This window comes from Mixophyes fleayi, chromosome 5 (assembly GCF_038048845.1).
Source record: "Mixophyes fleayi isolate aMixFle1 chromosome 5, aMixFle1.hap1, whole genome shotgun sequence".
In the NCBI taxonomy this organism is placed as follows: domain Eukaryota; kingdom Metazoa; phylum Chordata; class Amphibia; order Anura; family Limnodynastidae; genus Mixophyes; species Mixophyes fleayi.
In genome coordinates this window covers 234,089,263-234,112,099 of record NC_134406.1, presented here as the reverse complement: position 1 = coordinate 234,112,099, position 22,837 = coordinate 234,089,263, and the positions used below count along the sequence as shown (strand labels likewise).

The following is a 22,837-nucleotide window of genomic DNA, read 5'->3' as shown; positions in this document are numbered from 1 at the left end:
AGGTGATAAATAAGTATTTCATATGGAATTATAGCTACTGCTGTTAGCAATGAACACTGTTGCATAAAAAAAGATACTGAAGATCATTGATGCAGAGCACAAAATGTTTTGGTTTTCCAAGGGTGTATGTAGAGGATCCACCCATCCTCTGACGCAGGTATTGCACATTTATTACTCCTTGATGCAAATGAGAATATCGTCTTACACAAGGTGCATTGTTGGAGATATCATGCGTTCCACACAACACATATACGACCACATCTTGCCATCTGCATTTAATTGCTCATGGACGCAATCTTGACGTGTTAATCAGTGCGCAAATCTATAAAAACTACAGGTGCAAGGACTCAAAAATAAGTGTGTGACAGCACAAACTGTTTTGGCACAGCTGTATTATTTTAGATTGTATGTGACCCAGACTGTGTGCATCCTACACAGAGGAAAAGTCTTTTTCATAACTCAGTCTAATATATCTACAGTTCTGATAAGCACTAGAAACAACTACATATTATATGTATTTGCAAATCTCTGTATTTAAAGTAATTTGTAATTGTATGTGCAGCGGTGCTTTAACATCTTCATTATCATTTGCCTGACCAGCCGTGCCTGTAATCAGAAGCACTGAATGCTTGTAGAACATATTCAAATATTTAGAGAATGAGGTGTTGGAGACTGACCAAATTAGATTGTGCTCCCAAGAGGGACATATTTGACAACATTGTAATTTGCTGTGAAACATACTCACTGGGAATCTAGATTTAGATTCATTCCTGTCGTCCTATAAACCTCTGTAAAAGGAATGACTAGAGACTTTATAGCTGGGAACACTAGTATAATATAACAGCAAAACGGTTGCGATTTATTATCTGCACGTCAAGATTACAAGATCTGCTGATGGTATAAGCTGGGTGGATCGGTGCGAGTAACTCGCTACATATGGTGCGCTCACATTAATGTGCCTCATATTATTTCTGTTTATCATCATCAGCCATCGGCTCAATTTGGGCCCACACGCTGCAATATTTGGCAAACTACTTGATATCGCAGTGTGGGGCCAACTTTATTATAATTGCTGCAGGACTACTTGCCATGTTATACATATAGATCAACTATTCAATTACTTACCAATATTTACAACACAAAGTTAAATGATTGAGCTCTATTAAAGAATGCAGCCAAGCAATCTATTATTCCTGCATACTTATTTCAATAGTTTTTGTACGGTACATTTTCGTGACGTGTTCCCGAGACATATTTAAGTACCTTGATATTGCTCATTTACAAATTCTATTTTCTGCTACTCAGCTGCTCAAACAATTATGTAGATGAAAAGCTGGAGAGATACACATTACAGATATCATGTGGATAAAAGATTTTCCCATCATTTGGAGCACCATGTCTAAAATATACTAAAAAACATTAAAAATAACCCATCTTTTGCATACTATACTGGTGTTCCGCTGCAGAACTCTTTATAGGGGGACCAATTGGTGATCGTGTCTTTATCTATAATGTTATCCATGAAGAGCTGTTAAACAAAACACCTGAACATTCTGATATTAATACTGTTTATTTGCAGTATATTTTATACTAAAAAAAAATAAAATGTAAAAAAAACACATAAAACATCTTGCACACATTTAATATTCACAATGCTGTGTCCATTACTAATTGCCTTGAAGGGTCACTGATCAGACAATGTTTAACCTCTTCATTGTTCTCCATCGATCCTTTAGCATGACTCCTGTACGGTTATTAAATTTATAATGAACAAGTATTTTACGCCAGTTCCCCATGCCATATTTTTTCACTCCTTTTTTCAATAGGTGATCTTCTTCCCATGTCCAGGGCTAAAGAAAATAAATAAAAAAATTCTGTAAAGTGTTGGGTTACATCTGAAAATTAAAGCAAGAAAAATACGCTCATTCAGAAAAGCCTGTAACGGAGGACAGCAAATAGAAATTACTATGGAACAGAGTTTTTGGGCATAAATTAGCATTATTATAGTGTCTGACTGCTTCATAGTCTACTTGCCTATATTTATAACTTTAAGTTTGCATGTGGGATGGATTATGGATTTTCTCAAATAAGGCGTCAAATATGGCAACATTTTATGAGGAACTGATAAAAGATTTTGTGACTATACAGAGGTATTCTACAGTACAAGGAAAGATGATACCTGGAGCCTCTGCAACATATCAAAATATTTATCCAGTATTTATTTGGTTGAAACAGGTTCGCCTGTAGTCTGCACATCAAGATAACATAAAACCATGTCTAGTATATACATTTCCCTGTACTAGTAACAATTGAAAAGTTTAGGTTAGTGCCAAAATTATAGATAACAGAATACTACAGCTGGCAATAAGTGCCACAAAAGTATATATAAAAAACATATACTTTACATCCCGCCAATCGCGGTGATGTATAATCAGAGAGTTTAGTAAACCATATTGAGAGGATCATATTTATATTATCTCATTCTCCTGTCAACATTCCATTGGTAAATTAGTTATACATCAAAACACCATGCTCAATCTAATCCAATCTCTGATCCAGAAAGGTAAGTAAGTAAAGTCCTCTCTAATGATTACAGATACTAATAAGTGATGAATGTCACAGTAGCCTCCATTTCTGCCACTGTGACATTCATCACTTATTAGTATCTGTAATCCTTAGAGAGGACTTTACTTACTTACCTTTCTGGATCAGAGATTGGATTAGATTGAGCATTACAAATATAAATATACTTATGCATGGTGTTTTGATGTATAACTAATTTACCAATGGAATGTTGACAGGAGAATGAGATAAAATAAATATGATCCTCAATATGTTTTACTAAACTCTCTGATTATACATCACTGCGATTGGCGGGACGCCTTGTCAATCAAATCATTGCATCTACTTGATTGGACGAATGTGCTTTATTAGTAACCAGGGTAAACCACCTCTGGTTACTTTCTTTGAGAAAGCGTTTGCGAAACGTACGTTAGGGAAAAGGGAAGTGACGTCATTTGTGATGTCACTAGTACCCGACAGTGGCACTGTACTCCGGCGTTTCGCCGGAGATGGGAGCTGTGTGAAACCAGATATGCGCTGAAGGTATCTGTTCACACTATTATTAGAGTTCTTTATACATATGGATGTTAGGTCTGGTCTTATCGTACCTTGACTTTTGATAGAGAATTTTGGACGGACAGTACCCGATGTGCATATTATCTATGGGGGGACGTATACTTGGTTTTCAGTTTTCCCTCTATATGTAACTTTTGGCGCACAATACTTATTAGGGATCACTGTCCGCATATTTGCCAGTTTATATATGGTACTAATTTCTCTCTAACATATACAACTATAAGGAACCCCTAGAGCAGGCCTGTCCAACCTGCGGCCCTCCAGGTGTTGTGAAACTACAAGCCCCAGCATGCTTTGCCAGTAGACAACCAGTTGATAGCTGGAAGTGCATGCTGGGACTTGTAGTTTCCCAACACCTGGAGGGCCGCAGGTTGGACAGGCCTGCCCTAGAGGTTACTATCTGCCTACAGGCACTCATGTAGAATGTAGGTTGTCCCCTATATATGCGATAGGAAAGTACAATCATTATGGGCATTCAATACGATCTTTAATATTTCCAGTGGCATACTGACTATTGATACAGTGGAAACTAACAGATCTGCCTCTTATGGTACCCATCTATAGAATAGGAATAACCACATTATCTCATATATGAGGGTACCTATGTATGTGTTATATACTAGGGGATAGAATAAGGTGTCTTTTAAAGGGTTCTACAATAAACCATTGACATTTAAACTACCATCCCCTATTAACTAATAACCTTCTTGTGACAGATTAGGACCTAATCTAGTAGGGGTTATAATCTGTCTATAGGTACTCATGTTTGATGTAGGCTGTCCCCTATACATGTGATAAGAAAATACAATCATTATGGGCACTCTATATGATCTCTAATATTTCCAGTGACAGCAATGTACTGATTATTGATACTGTGGAATCTAATAGCTCTGCCTCTTATGGTACCTATCTATATAATAGGAATAAGTACATTATCTCATATATGAGGGTACCTATGCATGGGTTATATACTAGGGGTGTCTCCTAAAGGGTTCTACAATAAACCATTGATATTTATACAACCATCCCCTATGAACCAATAACCCTCTTGTGATAGACTAAGACCTAATCTAGAGATCTAAGTGAGATTTAGGGCTAGATTTACTAAGCTGCGGGTTTTAAAAAGAGGGGATGTTGCCTATGGCAACCAATCAGATTCTAGCTTTCATTTATTTAGTACCTTCTACAAAATGACAGCTAGAATCTGATTGGTTGCCATAGGCAACATCCCCACTTTTTCAAACCCGCAGCTTAGTAAATCTAGCCCTTAATCTCTTTAGGATGCATGTACTCCCTTTTGTGTGTATCACTACCATATGATACTACTTACGCCGTATGTCTGGGTACTTGTTATTTTAATACACAACACATACACTTTTTATTTCTATATTTCGCTGCTTTTTAATAGAAATGAATAAAATTTAAGTTTTAATATTTGCTACTGTTGCAATCTCATTATCTACAATAATTAATCTGGGAACTGGAGTGCCTCTTGTGTTCTTTCTCTTTTGCTTCTATGTGTTGCTACTAACATATGTGAGTGCACCCTGCCTTTTGTATGAGAATGACATTGTATCATTCACAATAGGGCAATGGTTCCATAGCTGTGTGCGACCATGTGTCTTTCTTTTTTCAGGTATATACAAAACATTCTGCCAGGGTACGAGAAGGATCACATATATTTGTTAGTTTACTTCTCAGTTCTGGTCAAGTTGTATGTCTTTTTTTAATGTACCCATTTACTTATAAGTGTTACAAATATTCAAGTAACAGAAGAGGTTCACTTGCTACACAAAATAAAATGCAGACAGAACCAAACAGTAACTCAATAACATCATAAAAACATAAATATTTTCTCAAGTAAACCAGTGACATATGGAAAACGTCTCACAATAATATGGGATCACAAATACAATGAAAAAAGTGTCCACATTGATAGAAGAGAATTGTAAATGGCATTTACAGGCTTTCAGTGATGGCAGGAGAGATCACGTCATTATGCCCACAGTATGCGCTTGTCAAAGGAATGTGCATTGCACAGCCTCTGTGACCTCAGGAAGCGACAATGCTTCTTTGTGGCTTCTACATGGGTGGCAAGCAAAGAGCTCACCCCATCACTGGCAACAGTTTGGGTCCCTTGCAGTTGTGTGTGCTATACACTATACCACCTTATGATACCAGCAACACAGTGACACCACAAAACCATGAAGTATATGTCTAAAACGAGGCAGGAATCTTTGTTAAAAAGTACTTACTAAATACACTAAAGCAGGCCTGTCCAACCTGCGGCCCTCCAGATGTTTGTGAAACTACAAGTCCCAGCATGCCCTTCCAGCTATCAACAGGTTGTCTACTGGCAAAGCATGCTGGGGCTTGTAGTTTCACAACACCTGGAGGGCCGCAGGTTGGACAGGCCTGCACTAAAGGGATCAGAAACTTATCCCATATTATCTTAAAAGTTCAGGAAATTAAGTATTGGTGTAAATTAAAAATCAGGAGTCATCTTCGCCATATTACTTGCTTGTATGTTTATCCTACAGTCACATATATACAACTAAGAGCACATTAACATAGGCGTATTTGACACTTATTATTATAGCAACAACAAGATCCCCAAAAACTGCATATGGAGTGTGAGCACAGTGGTACAAGCATAGGGATCCCCAATGACAATACCACGTGTGTTTCAGCATAGCAGACCACGGAGAGAGAGAAGACAAATTTACATGCAGCATTTTGTCCAGTGCTCAGCTTTTTAATAAGTGTGTGTGAGTACCCTGTGTGTATTCACAATAATCCTTATGCCAGCAGCATTTTGGTCTATTCACACTGTGTGTGACCCATGGGGAAAGCAGCACAATGGACTTCACATTGGAAAACTTTGCCTCTGTGACCTGTTCCTTGTTTAAAAGGGAGTAATTTGACTTGCATAGGAAAAGTATTGTGATTGTGTATATTTCTACCATAGTTTAAAGAACATGTTCTGAATACAGAGAACTCTGTAAAAGCTTAAAGTTAAAAAGGAAATGATCAGCAGGGCAGTATGAAATATAATAGGACAGCATGTAACAGGAGAAATCTCATGACACATAAAAATAAGCTAAATTAGAAAATGTAAAGTGGAGCTGGTTAAGACATTTTCAAAGATTTCTTTTTACTTTAGATTAATTGGAGCACTTGAAAACACTGAATAGACCGACCTTTATGCTGCCATGTTTCTTGGCGCTTCTTACGAGAACGCCTCAGAATAGGCTACACACAAATGTAAATCAACTTTTTTCACTTGAACACCAACTTGTACTTGCATGGGCCTTATTTCATTTTTTATCCTTATTATTTTTGTTATCCTTATTCTAGTGCATTTTTTAGCTGTTGGCTGAGGGGAGGCTCATTCTCATAGGAAAAAAATACTTTAATCTTACAACAGCATAACAGAACAAAGCATATAAAATGGAGTAGTTACATGTTAGATCTGCATTATTAAAAAACAACAAAAAAAAAAAATCACAGGACACAAAAATGTTTAAAAACAAAAAAGTGAAACCAATTAAAAACGCCTGGTGGTCATGTGGAGACGGACTTAAATCCGATTTGTAATCGCCAAATGTACCTAGACGGGGATGAAATGGGCAGGTGGGCAGACATAGTACAGCAAGTGCCTGCTAATGCTCCTTATTTACTATTCTGAGGGGGAAGGAGCCACAGGCGTCTCTGTGGCGGTGCAACATCAGGGGTATTTCCATGCCCTGAGTTCATGTTAAAGGGAAATCCCCGGGTTATAAATATGACTACATAATCACTAGGAGCTCAGTGTCAATGGGAACTTTTAACAGAGCTAGTCAGTCAGGCGTCCCTACATATGGCTGCCAGCCTGGATCTAAGTAAGCAATACAGAGGGTAAATGAGGGGGTCTAGTGGAGTTTTTATGTAAATTAAAATGTGTGGCTTACCAAGTGCCAGCATGTCCTGGCAACCATGGCCCATTGGGACTTATAGTGTACCAAAGAAAAATGTATGTAAAACACACAGACACCGTTTAAAAAAAAATATTTAAATTGTTGGTACAAGTACCCGCATGCCCAACCATTTAGTGGTAGCCTGGTCATGATCTGACCTATAGGGCACCACAGACAAAATGCTGTTTCATCATTTTTACATATCAAATCACAACCACTGCTCAGGTATGTGGGAATAGCCCTAGTGCTTTGTAAGATAGGTTGGTTAACCCTGGGGGGTGGAGGGTGGGAATCGGAACATTCCACATCAAATCAACACACTTTTAGAAAACATTCTAAGTTACATTCTCTTATTTCAATTCAGCTTGGGATAATAAATGCTGCCATGGGTGTAAAGAAAACCCCTAAATCTTAGGCCAATATGTACGCTGGTTTTGAGGTTATACGCCTTTAAAGCTGCACTTTTAAAAAACCATCTCAAAAATTGTTCACACTGTTGTTAATTAATCACCAAAGTTTTATTTTGGGATCACTGATAGGTTAATTGGCTGCTATCAATAATTTACCCCAGTCTCTCTTTCTCTCTGTGTGTCAGGGAATTTAGACTGTAAGACTGGGGCAGGGGCTTATGTGAGCGAGTTCTCTGTACAGCGCTGCGGAATCAGTGGCGCTATATAAATAAATGGTGAGGATGATGATGATGATGAAAACCAGTGCATATATCAGCCTAAGATTTGGGGGTTTTCATTACACCCATGGCAGCATTTATTATACCGAATTTCATTACGATCTGAAACGGTCAGCTTGAAACCCTGAGTTGATTTGATGTGGAATGACCCAATCCAGCCTTGTGCTGAGCGGCCTAGGATTGGTTGTCACTATGGTAGGAGGACCCCACTCTGCTGGTTTTCTGCTATAGTGTCACCAGCCCAGGCTGGCATAGCCTAGTGCTGGTACTGGTGATTTCTATGTACCCCATGCCTTTTGTCCCCATGATTTTGCCTTTACCAGCCTTATGTTATAAGCGTAAATTGTATCCAACTCTAAATAAGGCTCACCTGTTTTTTCCTGGTCGATCCAGAACTTGTGTGTAATACATCTTGTTGATTGTCAGAACTTGTGTTTTCTGTTGAAAGAAGAGTAAAAGGTATTTGATTGTCTCCTACAACTAGGAGAATAAATGTGTATTATGGGCCTGAAGCACAGTTGGGTAAACACTTGTTTGCGTAGCATTATATACAAAAATGTGTCCTCTGCGCATGCAGAGGTGAACGTATCATCACTAGCACACCCTACCGGCTGGAGAGGCAGGGAAGGCAGTCCACTGTAGGCAGAGTACAGTAAGGGCATGTACACACCAATGTGGCTGATGCAGACAAGCATGAAGACGCACATACGCTTGTCAGGAGCTGTATCTTTTGCAGTGGCAAGAAAAAGTATGTGAACCCTTTGGAAATATCTGAAATTATCTGGATTGCTGCATACATTGGTAATGTGTGATATTCATCTAAGTCACAAGAATAGACAAACAGTCTGCTTAAACGAATAACACACAGTACTCTTCTTGTCCATATTGAGAACATAGTAACGTTCTAAGTATAGGTTGGAAAATGTGTGTGAACTCCTAGGCTAATGACTTCTAAAAAAAAGTTAATTGGCAGCAGGAGTTAGCTAACCTGAAGTCCAATCAATGAGACAAGATTGGAGTTTCCCTGTCCTATAAAAACCCCCCAGAAAACAGCAACTCACAAATTTGGAGTTTGATATTCTCAGGAAGCCCAATCATGATTGTGTGTTTCTCCATCACAACAAATGAACAAACTTTTAATGTGCTTATGAACTGGTTGTGTTTATGTGCATATATGTGCTGTGTGCCTGACGGAAACCTGACACATATGCTATAGGACCCACCTTGAGATGACTGTGACTCAGCCTATTGGCTATTTTTATGGGAGGCTTTTAGGAGAGTACAGTACACCCAATTTGCAGCCATCTGGCCCCATGCGTTCTTTAGAACACTCAATAACACAATGCTTTTCCTCCAAATACAGTAGTATCTCTAAACATGCTCACAACCATTGTGATGGGAGAGAGAGACACCAGTTGCATACACACTGTATTTTAACATTTTGAAATCAAATGTTGCATTCCTGGTTAGCTAATGCAACATTAGTTACATTTTGGAAATTAAAATAATGCTGCTATAACGCATCTCCCCTTTGCCCTATTTTTGATAAGTGAATGGAGAAGATATGGCATCTCATATATGGATCATTGATCTCTATTGGAAGCACCAGAGCAGTGCCATGTGTGCTGTGTCTACATCTCAATGGTCTGTGTGTGGGTGTCTGTCTTACCTCCATTCAGCTGTGCAACAGAAGAGAGGCGGGATGAAATTACATAAGGCTCATTGATCCCTACACTCAAAGAAATGTATAGAAACTGGGGCACAGAAAATAGGTGTTGTAGCAACCAACCAAGAGGATTTCTTTCATTTTGTAAACTGTACTCAAATGTTTCAATCTCATTGGCTACTATGGCTTACAGAACATTTTATATGTTCATAGTTTTAAAACAAGACAGGAATCTTTGTTAAAAACTAAATTCACTAAAGGAATAAGAAACATATTAAATATCTGAAAAGTGCATACAATCAAGTCTTGGTGCAAATTAAACATGATGATTTATAGTCACATCTTCATCATATTACTTGCTTGTATGTTTATCTTATAATCACATATATAGACAACTAAGAGCACATTCACATAGATTATTTGCTACTGGTACATGATGGTTTATGGGGTATAGAACATTTATGCTACGCACAAATTTACATAAATATCCTTCATTGTCAATACTCTGCTATACTATAGATACTATTTCATTATTTATAATGGACTAAAAGTAGAAACAGCAGTGCCCACGTACTGTCATGTTTGACAGGTAGTTCAGAAGATCAGTTCCTCATTTGCATGCCATTTAGAGGTTTTATTTACTCACTTGTGATAGCTGTGTTTATCTTTTTACATGAATTGTCTGGATGCCACGGTGTCCTCTGTTCCAAGGAAAAGAGTCGCCTCTGAGGTCTGTAAAAAAATATCACAGCATTATGTTGTAGAGCCTTATACATACTCACGCTGGCAATGTGTTAGAGGAAAACACTTTACTTACCTTTCTGCTGCTTTATCTGTAATAGTTGCCATGTCCTCTCTGCATTTGTGTATTTCAAAGTCATTACTTGCCAATAATAATAAAAAGAATGTAGTGGTGAATATTATTGTTTAGTAGAAACTTTAATACTAATGAATGGACAACAAAAAAAAAGTATAATGTGCACAACACAGCATTTCTGTATGGATTAAATCAGGAAAACGTATAATAAACAAACGTAGGATTTTCAAGTATCTGCATTAGATGTATATTCCCCAAGAAGTGTGACAGATAGTAATTGCTATAGGAGTATGTAAAAGGATGCACCCAACAACTGTAAACCTCTCATTGAAGCATAATAATATTATAAAAATACAAGATTTGTAAATTTCCTGATAACTCCCTCCCCCTCTCCCCCCCTCCAAGGCCAATGAACATGAATCATATATGTGGAAGTCCTTTATTTAGAAAGTTTTCTCCTTTTCCTCTCTCAACAATGTTTAAAGTGCATATCATTTGCACACTGTGGTCTGTATCACTCGATTCTCACAACAAACTGCTTTAATTTTGCACATGTCCACCCCCCTCCCCCAAGCAGACATCACAGTGCACATCAACTCTCCGCTCTCGGGACAACTCCACAAACTGGAAACCACCTAGATGTGCAACGTGGTGAACTGCACTGTACACAGGTGAAAATCTCATCTTAAAAGTCCAACGTCCTACAAATTTAAAACCACCTCTATTAAATACAACTATTCTGTTTTTCTCCTAAAATTCTGTATTATTTAGAATTCTTAATGACTTAAACTAATCAAAAGAGTGAGGACTTTTGTGTTTTTGAAGGCTTGTTTTACATTGGGGAAACGGTGCCTTGAAACACAATCCTCTGGTGAGGTACAACTAGGAGGCATAATATGTGTCCCGGTAAAAGCATGGGACAAGACCTGATCTCTGCCAGATCTGAGCTGCAGGCGGTGCACTCACTCCGGTATTTTGCAAGGAACGTCCACACCTTGCGCCTGACTCCTTCCTTCAGCTACACGCCCTCTTGCTATAAAAACCTGCATACCGGACACTTTGCACTTCAAAAATGAGGCCTAGTGTAGACCAATAATCATGAGAATACATTTTATAATAAATACTGGTGAATTACGTCTATGATATCTCTGGTTGTGATTGAATTTGTAGGCTGCATTCTCATAAATATTGTTATACAACCATATCTAGTTCAAGGGTGCCAACTTCAGAATCTTAACATTTGTGCAGTATTTCTTTTCTCATAAAATAAAAACTACAAATAAGCATATAAATAACAAGTTGTCCGTACAAAATATAAAACTTACAGAGAAATAAGAATAAAACTTACTGATTTAGATCAATACTGCTCTTCTGCCCTGGAGTGTTTTCACATTCACTTGAAGAATTGTCTTCTTCAGTTTGCAAACTACAAAACAATAGTTACATTTGAACACACACAAGCAATTATGCCATATATGTGATTATTAGTTTTATTTTCACATATACAGTGGTGTATTAATGGTGTCTTTATTGTCCTGCAGTACTTTCTCAAATTGTTTTTTTCACTTGTACACATATTTCACAATAACAAAGAATACCTTTCAGTAGTGTGCACGTCAAGGTCCTTATCTTCTCCGGTCTCTCCGCTCTCAGGACAACTCAACTTCTTGTTGTCCTGCTTTCTTTGCACTTTAGCTTCTACCACCTTTGTGGCTGCCTTAAATCAAACAATGACAGAATAAAACTTTCACATGCATATGTTTACAGTCTATCATATGGCATAATTGAGACGACCTTCCTGTAATGTTAATAAATCTCACAGGTTTAATTTAATGTTGATATAAACTATGTAGATACCATTATACATTTACAAAATCACATAACTATTATAGATTTGGGAAAAAAGCATCATTAAAACAATATCTACCAATGAAATTCAGCTCTCAAGTTACTGAGATTCTGCCGTTTACCTCACACTCGAATGTGTAATGTCCATCATGTTCATGTTAGGAACACGTTATGTAGCCCCGGAAACAAGTGTGCATAACAGATCCACTGTATGTATTTATTAGTAGCTGCCATTTGGAGGCTCCTGGGGTACCTCTTGGTAAGTTAGCTCTCAATTTAAAAACACATGTATGACCCAGTATATATGGTCTCTCATTGTTTAGAGTTAGGACCACCCTATTAGCAGAAGCTCCGTGAAGTAGCAGGTGGCTTATCGTGCATTTGCAAATGTGTGTAATGGAGAGATCTGCATTTTTATGTACAAGTAGAATATCAGCTCTTTACCTATTTCAGAGCAGTGTGCTGAGGGATTTCTCTCTATTTTTCCCTTTCTGGAGAACCCCGCCCTTCAAGCACTTGCCATGAACCTATAAATTGATCGAGCAACTTCCATTTGTGTATATTTCCAATATTGACAGCCAAAGTTTAATCTAGCTGGCAGTCAATATTTGTGGATAAATTTGGCATGACTAGTGGTTTAATGCTGTGGTCTAAAACGGAGGCTTGACCTTTTTATACAGATTTTAATATTTTGGATTATATTGAGGTATGTAATTTTTCTTTATCTTTCAAACTCACCTGTAGCAAAAAAACAGGGGGCCGTCTAGCCAAGAAAAGATGGATGTAGGATTTGATCTTCTTCAACATTTTAGTGTAAGAAAAATTATTAATAAATTCATGATATGGGTCTTTCTTTCCAATAACCATAGACAGCTTCATTCTTAGATACTGGAACATAGGAAGAGAAAATAGAAATGATTACTAACATGTGGGAAACATTGCAATGAGGAATGTATAGTAATTTATCTGTAATACCTAGAGATGTTTAAATATCCTATTCATCATCACCATTTATTTATATAGCGCCACTAATTCCACAGCGCTGTACATAGAACTCATTCACATCAGTCCCTGCCCCATTAGGCCTTACAGTCTAAATTTCCTAACACATACACACACACACACACACACTAGGGTTAATTTGATAGCATCCAATTAACCTACTGGTATGTTTTTGGAGTGTGGGAGGAAACCGGAGCACCCGGAGGAAACCCACGCAAACATGGGGAGAACATACAAACTCCGCACAGATAAGGCCATGGTCGGGAATTGAACTCCTGACCCCAGTGCTGTGAGGCAGAAGTGCTAACCACTTAGCCACCGTGCTGTCTATCTATTCTCTATATATCATATCTAAAACACAAAAGTTGTAAACTAATGCAAATACACTAAATACAGTTAAAATTACTCCTTCAATCCAAACATTATTAATAGTATTATTCTAATATTTCACTGTGAGATATGTATAGAACCTGGTACTTAAGTATCTGCAAAAAAAGACTGTAATTCATAGAAACTAATTAAATGTTTGCTTTTTTTATTTTGTATTAGGAAGATGACAATTAGAATGTGGCTGACTGCTGTTGATAATGGCATCCTTCAGGTGCTGCATTTAGCTAATTGGCCACTAGATGTCTCACTTACATTAGTGCTTGGAATAACAGGAGTTTCTCAAGGGGGTTATCAAATTGGTTATCCTTTTAGCAACCTTTGGCTAATAAAGGGAAATAGCTTGCACTCAACTACAGAGCAAATGTAAGTAGAATGTCCGACTTTGTCATATTTATTTATGAATGTTGTTAGTAGCTCTTTTACATGAGCTCATTTGTATTTTTAGATCTAGATGTCATTTAATTCACCTTATTTGTCTCAGTGTCTTCAAACTGTCGGTCAAGAACTTCTGATGACAACTTAAATTTTCCCTTTTCCATGCAAACTGCTACAGCCTAAACAAAAAAATGTTATAAACATATGCAATTAGGGTTTTGTTAAAGCATAAGTAAATAATAAAAATGTACATCAGTTCATTCACCTTAGATGTTTTTTTTATTCTTTGAAACAGACAATCCTTATACCATTTGCAGGAGATTTTAACCTTAATGTACAAAACCCTCAACAATTGCTTCCAAATATTCCATAAGTGCTCTCTCTGCTCTGCCTCATAACCTCTTGCTTTACCACCGAAAAATGCTACTTCTGGCCCGTAGGAACCCCAGGCCACCTTCTGGCCCGTAGGAACCCCAGGCCACCTCCTGGCCCGTAGGAACCCCAGGCCACCTCCTGGCCCGTAGGAACCCCAGGCCACCTCCTGGCCCGTAGGAACCCCAGGCCACCTCTATAACTTGTTGGGAGATTTTTTTATGTAAACTCAAGAAAAAGTTAGGTGATACTTCCATATCAACTATGTATTATACATTACATTATTTGTTTCAACTCAGCAGTTCTAACATGAAGTATCTAATATTGAGGCATAGAGAGATCACACATAAAGCCAAGTTGTCTTCTATATAGACTTTCCGCCAAGCAGTAGTACCCGTACCAATAGCATACAACCTCAATAGAAGTACAGACCAAAGAGCCAGGAGGCTGTAACTGCAGAGTGAAACTCAAAAAACGTTGGAGGAAGTCGATTGGACAAATGGTGTGGGGTGGGAGGCACTACATTAAGAGGAGATTCTTTAAACTGTATGTATAAGAACAGGTTATTTAAGCAGAATCAATCATTTACATGAGGCATTTGCATGCTCATCATTATTTATTACAGTTTAATAGATGTTTGACACAATTAAATTTGGGCACTCGCCTGAATTTTCACCAATGTTTCTATTTCTTCCTGAAGACTTCTTAGATTTTCTTCCTCTTCCTCAAATTGACGCAATACCATTACAGCTGTCTCTAGAGGTGTAAGTTTCTCATCTGTTTCAAACTGGACATCTAGAAAGAACTGGTATATATCATTTCAAGTTGGTATACAACTGTTAATCTACAGGGACATGTTGATATGAAGAGCTTTAACAGTGTCCCGTAATTCAAAGCAGTCTGAAAATGCAAAGAAACTTCAATTTGTTTTTCCGTTTGAAATTTTGGCCTACAAATCCAATCGTTTCCAGTAAAGATTGCTAAAAAAAAAAAAGAAAAAAAAAAAGGTCCGATAGCCCAAAACATCATTTGCCCTGTGCCTTTACTATGTCGAAATGGGTCATATTTAAACATAAAATAGTATTATCATTTAGGCATGGTGCTGAAAATTACACAAAAACCTTACATTTTCTGGACAGATCCAGCACCTGTATTGAATTCTCCTCATTGCTGCAGGTGATACCACCCATCTTTGTACTACAAATCTAATATTAGATTTAATAGATATAAGAAAATTCAATGTTTGGAAGTTAAACCCTGGTAAAAGTCTCATTAATGTGACCGCCACCTTTTTGCTGCCGTGAGGGTAGGATTTAAAGCACAAGTATAAAATGGACATTGTCTTAAATAACTTTGAATTTTACATTTTATAACATATATCTCAAATAGTACAAATGTTTAGTCTACCACAGCACCGTTTAGACAAGAGTGCATTAACCAATTAGTTGTCAAAGTGTCTGGCTCCATTAGGCACAAATAGAAGAACAACTTGGAGACACACAATCATAGTGGTGGGCTGGCTACAGTTTTGTATTTAAAATGCAAAGCCATCTATGGAAGAAAAAAAAAAAGTTATATTGTTGTTTTCCTTGTGCTTCAGCAAAGGTGTAACATGCTGAAAAGGAACATGACTCCCTGGACTTAAGCTATGGGTGGGGTTGTCCTTTGTACAATCAACCACCATTTCAGTGTATGAGAAAAAGGCTGCAACGGGATGGAACATTTAGGGGACAGCAGCATTATGTTCCATTATAAATGATAATCATCACAGGGTGCAATATTGTGTTGTTGCACTGTGTGTACTGGCTAAGAATAAAATCTGTGTTATTCAGTAGTCAATGTCAAACAAGACATACACTATATGGACAAAAGTATTCGGCCACACCTGTTATTTATTGAATTGAGGTGTTTCAATCAGACCCGTTGCCAGAGGTGTATAAAATCAAGCACCTAGCCATGCAGTCTCCATTTGCAAACATTTGTAATACAAAGTGGGTCACACCGATACTGGACTGTGGAGCAGTGGAAACGTGTTTTGTGGAGTGATGAATCACGCATCTCTGTTTGGCAATCAAATGGGCGAGTCTGTGTTTGGCGGATGCTGGGAGAACGTTACCTGCCTGACTGCATTATACCAACTGTGAAGTTTGATGAAGGAGAGAAAATTGTATGGGGTTGTTTTTTAGGGTTTAGGCTAGACCCCTTATCTCCAATGAAGGGAAATATTAATGCTTCAGCATACCGAGTCATTTTGGACAATGCTATGCTTCCAACTTTGTGGCAACAGTTTGGGGAAGGCCCTTTTCTATTCCAATATGACTGTGCCCCATTACACAAAGCAAGGACTACAGAGACATGGTTTGATGAGATCGGTGTGTAAGAACTTGACTGGCCCACACAGAGCCCTGACCTCAACCCCATTTAACACCTTTGGGATGAACTGAAATGGAGATTGCGAGCCAGGTCTTCTCGTCCAACATAAGCGTCTGACCTCATAAATGCTCTACAGAATGAATGGGCACAAATTCACAAAGAAACAGTCCAACATCTTATGGAAAGCCTTCCAAGAAGAGTGGAAGCTGTTATCACTGCAAAAGGAGAATCAACTTCATATTAAAGTATATGTATTTAAATACAATTTCATTACAGTCCCTGTTGGTGTAATGGTCAAGCGTCACAATACTTTTGTCCATATAGTGTAAGTCCATCTGACTTGAGATGATTTGCACCCTGTAATAAGAGAAAGTACCCATAAAATCCGTAAGAACTGTAGCAGCGATTTTCAAGCCATGTTGGCAACCCAGCATCGTGTACATAATATTGAACTGCACCATTAATTTCCAAGATCTGCAGTTTAAAAAGAAATGACAGTGTACAGCATAGGTGAGAAAAAAAAAGTCACCCTTGCTGGCATCTGTGCTAAACTGCCACAACAGACACATAAACGTCTTCAAACTTCAAAGTAGCTACATAAATCTAATAATACAAACTACTTTAAAATATGCACCAGATATATAGTTTTAAGAGTATTACCTAGATGTTTTCCTTCTGCAACACGGGTAAGGAACTGTGCAATTAATACAGCTTTCATGTTCTCTGAACCCAGGGTAGGCATCGCTTCAAGAAGTACTGTAAATTAAAATGCATTCATTTATTTTCATCACATGTCTACTTTGATTATAGGGGTGGGGTACGAAATTTAGGTGGTGGTGTCACCGACAGTGACTACCACAATGGTACCAAAACGAAAATTACTTAGCCGACTTACAAGAAAGGAGGACTGACCTTAAGAATGACAGATCAAGTGGGCGGCAGTCTGATAACAAATCACGATCCCCAGTAACAACGGCGTGTTGTTACTACGTCATTTTACAATTACGACTTGTGTCTCACTGTTTTTAAAGCGGCAATGCCACTTCTCATCCCACCTAACTATTAGACTAAGGCTTAAGTGTATTAGGTGGGATGACAAACGGCATTTCCACTTTAAAAATAGTCAGACACAAGTCGCAATTGAAAATGACGTAGTAACAACATGCCGTTGTTACTGGGGATCGTGATTTCTTATAACTCCAAGGTGCATGCCACTAAGGAGAGTCTGCTACCAGTCTAAAGCCATCAAAAAGTCAATTAATTCAGCACACAACTGCAATAAGAAAATAAGGTGGATAAACAGGAGCAGACCATAAAGTACCAATGAGGTCACATTGGAAAGCACTGTTTGTGTTATATTTTATTATTTTAATTTCTTTATCTGGTTTTATTTACCATCCAAAGTCTTTTTAAGGTGCCTTTGACCATGGTCAGAGTACCTTTTATGTTGTGATTAACTAGTGTCTAAGTACATAGATGGTGATAAAACAACTTGTAGCCAATCAGATCACCACTATGTACACCACAGCAGTGTATTTCAGATGACCATGTGGATCCTGTGGGAGGCACTAACCTGTCCACTACTGTGATTATGTTAGTGAGGGCGGGCTGCATGCAGCAGAGGCAGTGTTCTGATGTGGGGAGGGGGATGTAGGCAAATGGGAATATTCCACAGACTGAGCTAGATGGTGGAAGGAGAAAGGTCATCTCACAGTGATGATGTGACCCTTATGTCAAACTGATTTCAGCTTCCAGTGGTGAATTAAACTAATTTTATAAAAGGTGTTGGAGACGTATGCTAATTTTTTCTTTAACCTGTGGTGCATTACAAAAATAAAAGTATTTATTTTACAACAGGCTCCATAACCGTTAATATAGTTTAAGGTATAAAATAGATGAATACTAAAGAGAAAATGTTATATTTATGGATAACAACACAAAGAGGTAAGGTTGCCAAATCAACCATATAAAGCCACACACATATGAAATACATACAGTATGCATGCTTGCCATGGTTACTACATTGCAAGCATATAACTAAACTTAATCCAATATAACAATAATTGTTGCTCAGATGTAAATGGTTGGTATATCAAATCAACCTCCAGAGCTGCTCCTTGCAACTAGGACTTGTTTACATGAGTGTTTTTGGAAAGTTGTCTGCAAGCTTGTTACTAAATGCAAAATGTACTTGTAGTTGATTTCATTGTAACCATTCTGTAACCTACTTTTGACCAACTATTGTGTTTTTAGAGTGTATTTTTATGCTATTTATGTTTCATAGCTATTAGAAACATCAATATTGCCAATAGAGGTGGAAAACACACACATGCCTATTAATATGATTTTTCAATTTATCATGTTTTAAAATAGAATAAAAAAATGAACAAACTAAAATTGTTGACATTTCACAACTTTTCAAAATTGTAATGTATTAAAAACACGGTTATTTATCCTTTTCTTTATCGCCTATGAAAATGTACTAGTACAGTTGGCAATGAAGGGACAATGAAATGCAAGTCCTAATAACTGTATTATATGGCACTAGTCAGTTTATGTAAAATATGAATCACTGTTATTATACAGTGATACTTTCTAGCAAAAATTCTGACAAATGACAAGTTCTTTGGGCACAGAGCTTGCAAGCTAAATACTAAAAGTTTTCCTCTAAAATCCAAATGCACTGAAAAACAACATTAATTTTCTTTACAAAATTTAAATACTACAGTCATACAGAATTGCTGTGACATCATTAATGTCTATTCTTTAGATCCAATGTAGAAGTTTGCATTTGCAAACATTGTTCAAAGCAATAAACAGGCACGTGACTGACGTAACCCGGGGCGTGGTTTGGAAAGCACTCCCCACCCCAATTATTGAACGTCACTAATGCCAGTTGCTAAAGCTACGGGATCTGTAACAATATAATCGATCAACAAGGAAATAGTTCCGTTCTCTCGGATAGCAGACTGGACTACTTTACCTTCCATTGCTTTACACGTCCGCTGGAAACCCTCCGCCCCATCATCCTCATTGAAGTAGTGGCACAAACTGGCAAACATGTAGTCAATCACCCAGGCTGTGGCCACGCTTGCCACCTCGGCGAAGGGAGGCGCCTCTCCGGCGCTTTCCTCCATGTACCCGCTCCTCTGGCTGGCTGTAGTCACTGACCAACTGGGAAAATTGCGCTCTGCGGTTATCAGCTGTGAGAATCAAACTGCACAGCAGCCGGTGTGCGCATGCGCAGGACTTGTACGGATTCGCGCCACTCAGATTCAAATGTTCGGCTGTGCAGAGTCTGATAGGGGAATGTGTCTACAGTACAGGTGTAGGCAGCCTCTGATGTAACCGCTGTACTGCAGTCGGAGAGGAACGGGGTGGCCATCACTACTAGTTAGGTATCCAGTCAGCTTTTGCAAATGTAACATTTTGATATATTTGTGTTTTGCAGAATGAGCCAGGCGGTTTTTTTTATTTATAAATAGGTAGCACATGTTTGTGAAGTATTGATAACGCCTTGTAAAGTTAAGTTGTTCCATTTGTTATTTAGGGTACCAGCCTTCGGTGGTACTTTCCAGATGACTGAAACACAGATAAGATTTACCCCTAATACTTGTCTGACTGACATCTTGTTGGTGTTTCGGTCATCGGGAAAGGATACCAAACCCCCCCTCATCATCATCATTTATTTATATAGCGCCACTAATTCTGCAGCGCTGTACAGAGAACTCATTCACATCAGTCCCTGCCCCATTGGGGCTTACAATCTAAATTCCCTAATATAGACACACAGACAGACAGACACTAGGGTCAATTTTTGATAGCAGCCAATTAACCTACCAGTATGTTTTTGGAGTGTGGGAGGAAACTCATGCAAACACGGGGAGAACATACAAACTCCACACAGATAAGGCCATGGTCGGGAATTGAAATCATGACCCCAGCGATGTGAGGCAGAAGTGCTAACCACTAAGCCACCGTGCTGCCCCCTCCTGTTCTTTAGGGCTATGGTGGCATATTTAAGAAAGAACGATAGTGCTCTTACCGGGAAATTAAGGTCCCTCTGTGTGCTCCGCAAATTTATGAAAGGTGTATCGCTGCTTTGCACTCCTCTTCGTTTTTGGGAGCAATCACCATTCAACAGTATGGTGACTGCTCCTGGCCGCAATCTAGCAAGTTCCGAAAAAAAGTTTTTTTTCTGGTAACTTGTCTTGATAATGTACGCCGCGTACATTATCAAAATTGTCAGATTTCAGTGCTGTCAGCTCTGCTCCGAAGAGCAGAGCTGGACAGCGCATGTGTGGCGGGATCACATGATCCCTCCCTGTCACTCACCGCTCTCTCTGCAACTATAGTTGCAGAGACAGAGCGGGGATGTCTGTGCACATGCGCAGTTCCAGTGTGAAGACAAATGTAGAGGACATCGCGTTCCGAAGAGGCAGAGTAGATTTGATTTTTTTTTTGTTTTGTTTTTTTATCACAGAAACAGCAGTTTATCGGAACTGCTGTTTCTGTGATCCGTTTTTAATAAATTTGAGAAATAGTTCAATCCTTATCCATGCGATAAGGATTGATAACTATTTTTCATTTTTGCCGATGATTGATAAATGTGCCCCTATATCTCAGTCTGTGAGATATAGGTGGCATAGATTTGAGTACTTGGCTGCAAACCTCTACTAGTATACAGTTTGCGGTGTGGATTGCACTTTTCTCCACTTTAGTCACTTCATTTTATAGCAACTCAGCAGCAGTCTCCCCGTGGCTTTACTTTGCAATCACTAGCTTTTTCTCACTGGCAGTGCAGAAAATGAAGGTTCCACTGGGAGTCTCTTGGGAAACTCCTCCATCCTCTCTCATATGGTGGGTTCTCTGCCTTGGGCGCTTCTGCCTTCCAGTCAAGTCTCTTGGCACTTTTGGTACCTTTCCGATTGGCATTGAGTGAGAGATAGTGCTCACAGTCAAGTGCAAATTAATCTGAGTTCTGAGAGGGTTGCTCTGGAACCCAGTGATGGTAAGAGAAGTCAGAAAAACTGCTAAAAGTTACTGTAAGATCTCAGCCAGGGGCTGTCAGACTGACTTGTCAGGCAGTCGACTCCTAGGAGGGTGGATGTCCAATCTGAGAGACATCTGGGTAAGTGTTTGATTTGAGACTATCTTCCCAAGAGTACAGAGTGTGTCAGGGCTGAGCAAGATCAGAGAGAGACAACTTGCATGTGCAAGGGGGATCTGTTCCTGGAACTGAGGTAGATCTGGGTGGTAGGCGAGTAAGAAAATCTCCAGGTAGGTTCCTGGGAGCATGTGTCCACAGATGAAGAGGTGGTTACATTAGTAAAAAAAAAAAAAAAGTAGCAGTGGACAGCATAATAGAAAGAATGTTAATTGGATAATAAAATATTTAAGTTTATTTTTAGGTTTCATGAGAATGATATAATTTCCTAGTTACTGTGTGTCTGGCATTATTCTTAATTTACAGAGTACAAAAATGTTATGCAGTGATGTACATTAATAAAATCATGGGGTATTTATTTTTTATATATATAAGATTTTTTTTTTTTAAAAGCATAAAAAATAAGAACATGATATTTGAAAGTAGTAAGTATGTGCATTAAATTCAGCACCTATAAACAGTTTTGATGTTTGGTGTTTTTCCTAAGAGTGTTTCTTACTGAGTGCAGGGCCAATGGTAAAAATGAGATCCATGGCAGGCCTGTTTCAGCCATTATTTTCTGCATTTTCAGTTTCAGAGTACCATTAAGGCTCTTAACACATCCCGAACTTTTGGGTCTGTGAGGGGTGTGAAGGGCAAATATGATCCCCATGTCTTTTAACAGTTCCTGGAATCCTTCCCCCGTAAAGTGTGTCCCTCTGTCACTTTCAATGACCTCTGGTACCCCGTATCAGCAGATTACCTCACTCATAATTTTCTTGGCTACTGCTTTACCATTTGCTTTCCTATACAGCCATGCCTCCAGCCAGTGAATAAAGAAGTCAACACAGACTAGCACATTCTCAAAGCCCAAGCATTTGGGAAGTTATATAAAGTATATCTGTATCCTCTTATATAGGGATACAGTGTCTGAGCTGTACTTTTCCATGGAGTTGGGACAGACTTACCCAGGTCATTCTGTGCACAGATTAGGCATCCTGCCACTAACGCCTGTGCTGCTTGGGCAAACCCTGGTGCTATCCATAAACTGTTAGTGAGTACAACC

At 38.5% G+C, this 22,837-nt stretch overlaps 1 protein-coding gene and 1 long non-coding RNA gene across 3 annotated transcripts in view; one reads left to right on the top strand and one right to left on the bottom strand.

Annotated features, from left to right (window-relative positions):
• Positions 1 to 1,551: 1,551 nt before the first annotated feature.
• Positions 1,552 to 19,900, bottom strand: TERF1 (telomeric repeat binding factor 1). Of its 2 annotated transcripts, XM_075213656.1 has the most exons (11): positions 19,609 to 19,899; positions 17,286 to 17,381; positions 14,917 to 15,047; positions 13,973 to 14,059; positions 12,852 to 13,001; positions 11,864 to 11,982; positions 11,614 to 11,691; positions 10,266 to 10,331; positions 10,095 to 10,180; positions 8,153 to 8,220; positions 1,552 to 1,850 (listed from the first exon to the last, which is right to left on the bottom strand). In XM_075213656.1, the coding sequence occupies exons 1-11, from the start codon at positions 19,760 to 19,762 to the stop codon at positions 1,692 to 1,694; spliced, it is 1,194 nt and encodes a 397-aa protein (XP_075069757.1). In that variant the 5' UTR covers positions 19,763 to 19,899; the 3' UTR covers positions 1,552 to 1,691. The 2 variants fall into 2 exon arrangements, with proteins under 2 accessions (XP_075069757.1, XP_075069758.1); XM_075213657.1 differs by lacking the exon at positions 10,266 to 10,331 and having other exon boundaries at positions 19,609 to 19,900.
• Positions 19,836 to 22,837, top strand: part of LOC142159080 (uncharacterized) — a 52,329-nt gene continuing 49,327 nt past the window's right edge. Inside the window, exon 1 of the long non-coding RNA XR_012692901.1 lies at positions 19,836 to 20,023. This is a non-coding gene — a long non-coding RNA (uncharacterized LOC142159080). The remainder of the gene's footprint in view (positions 20,024 to 22,837) is intronic.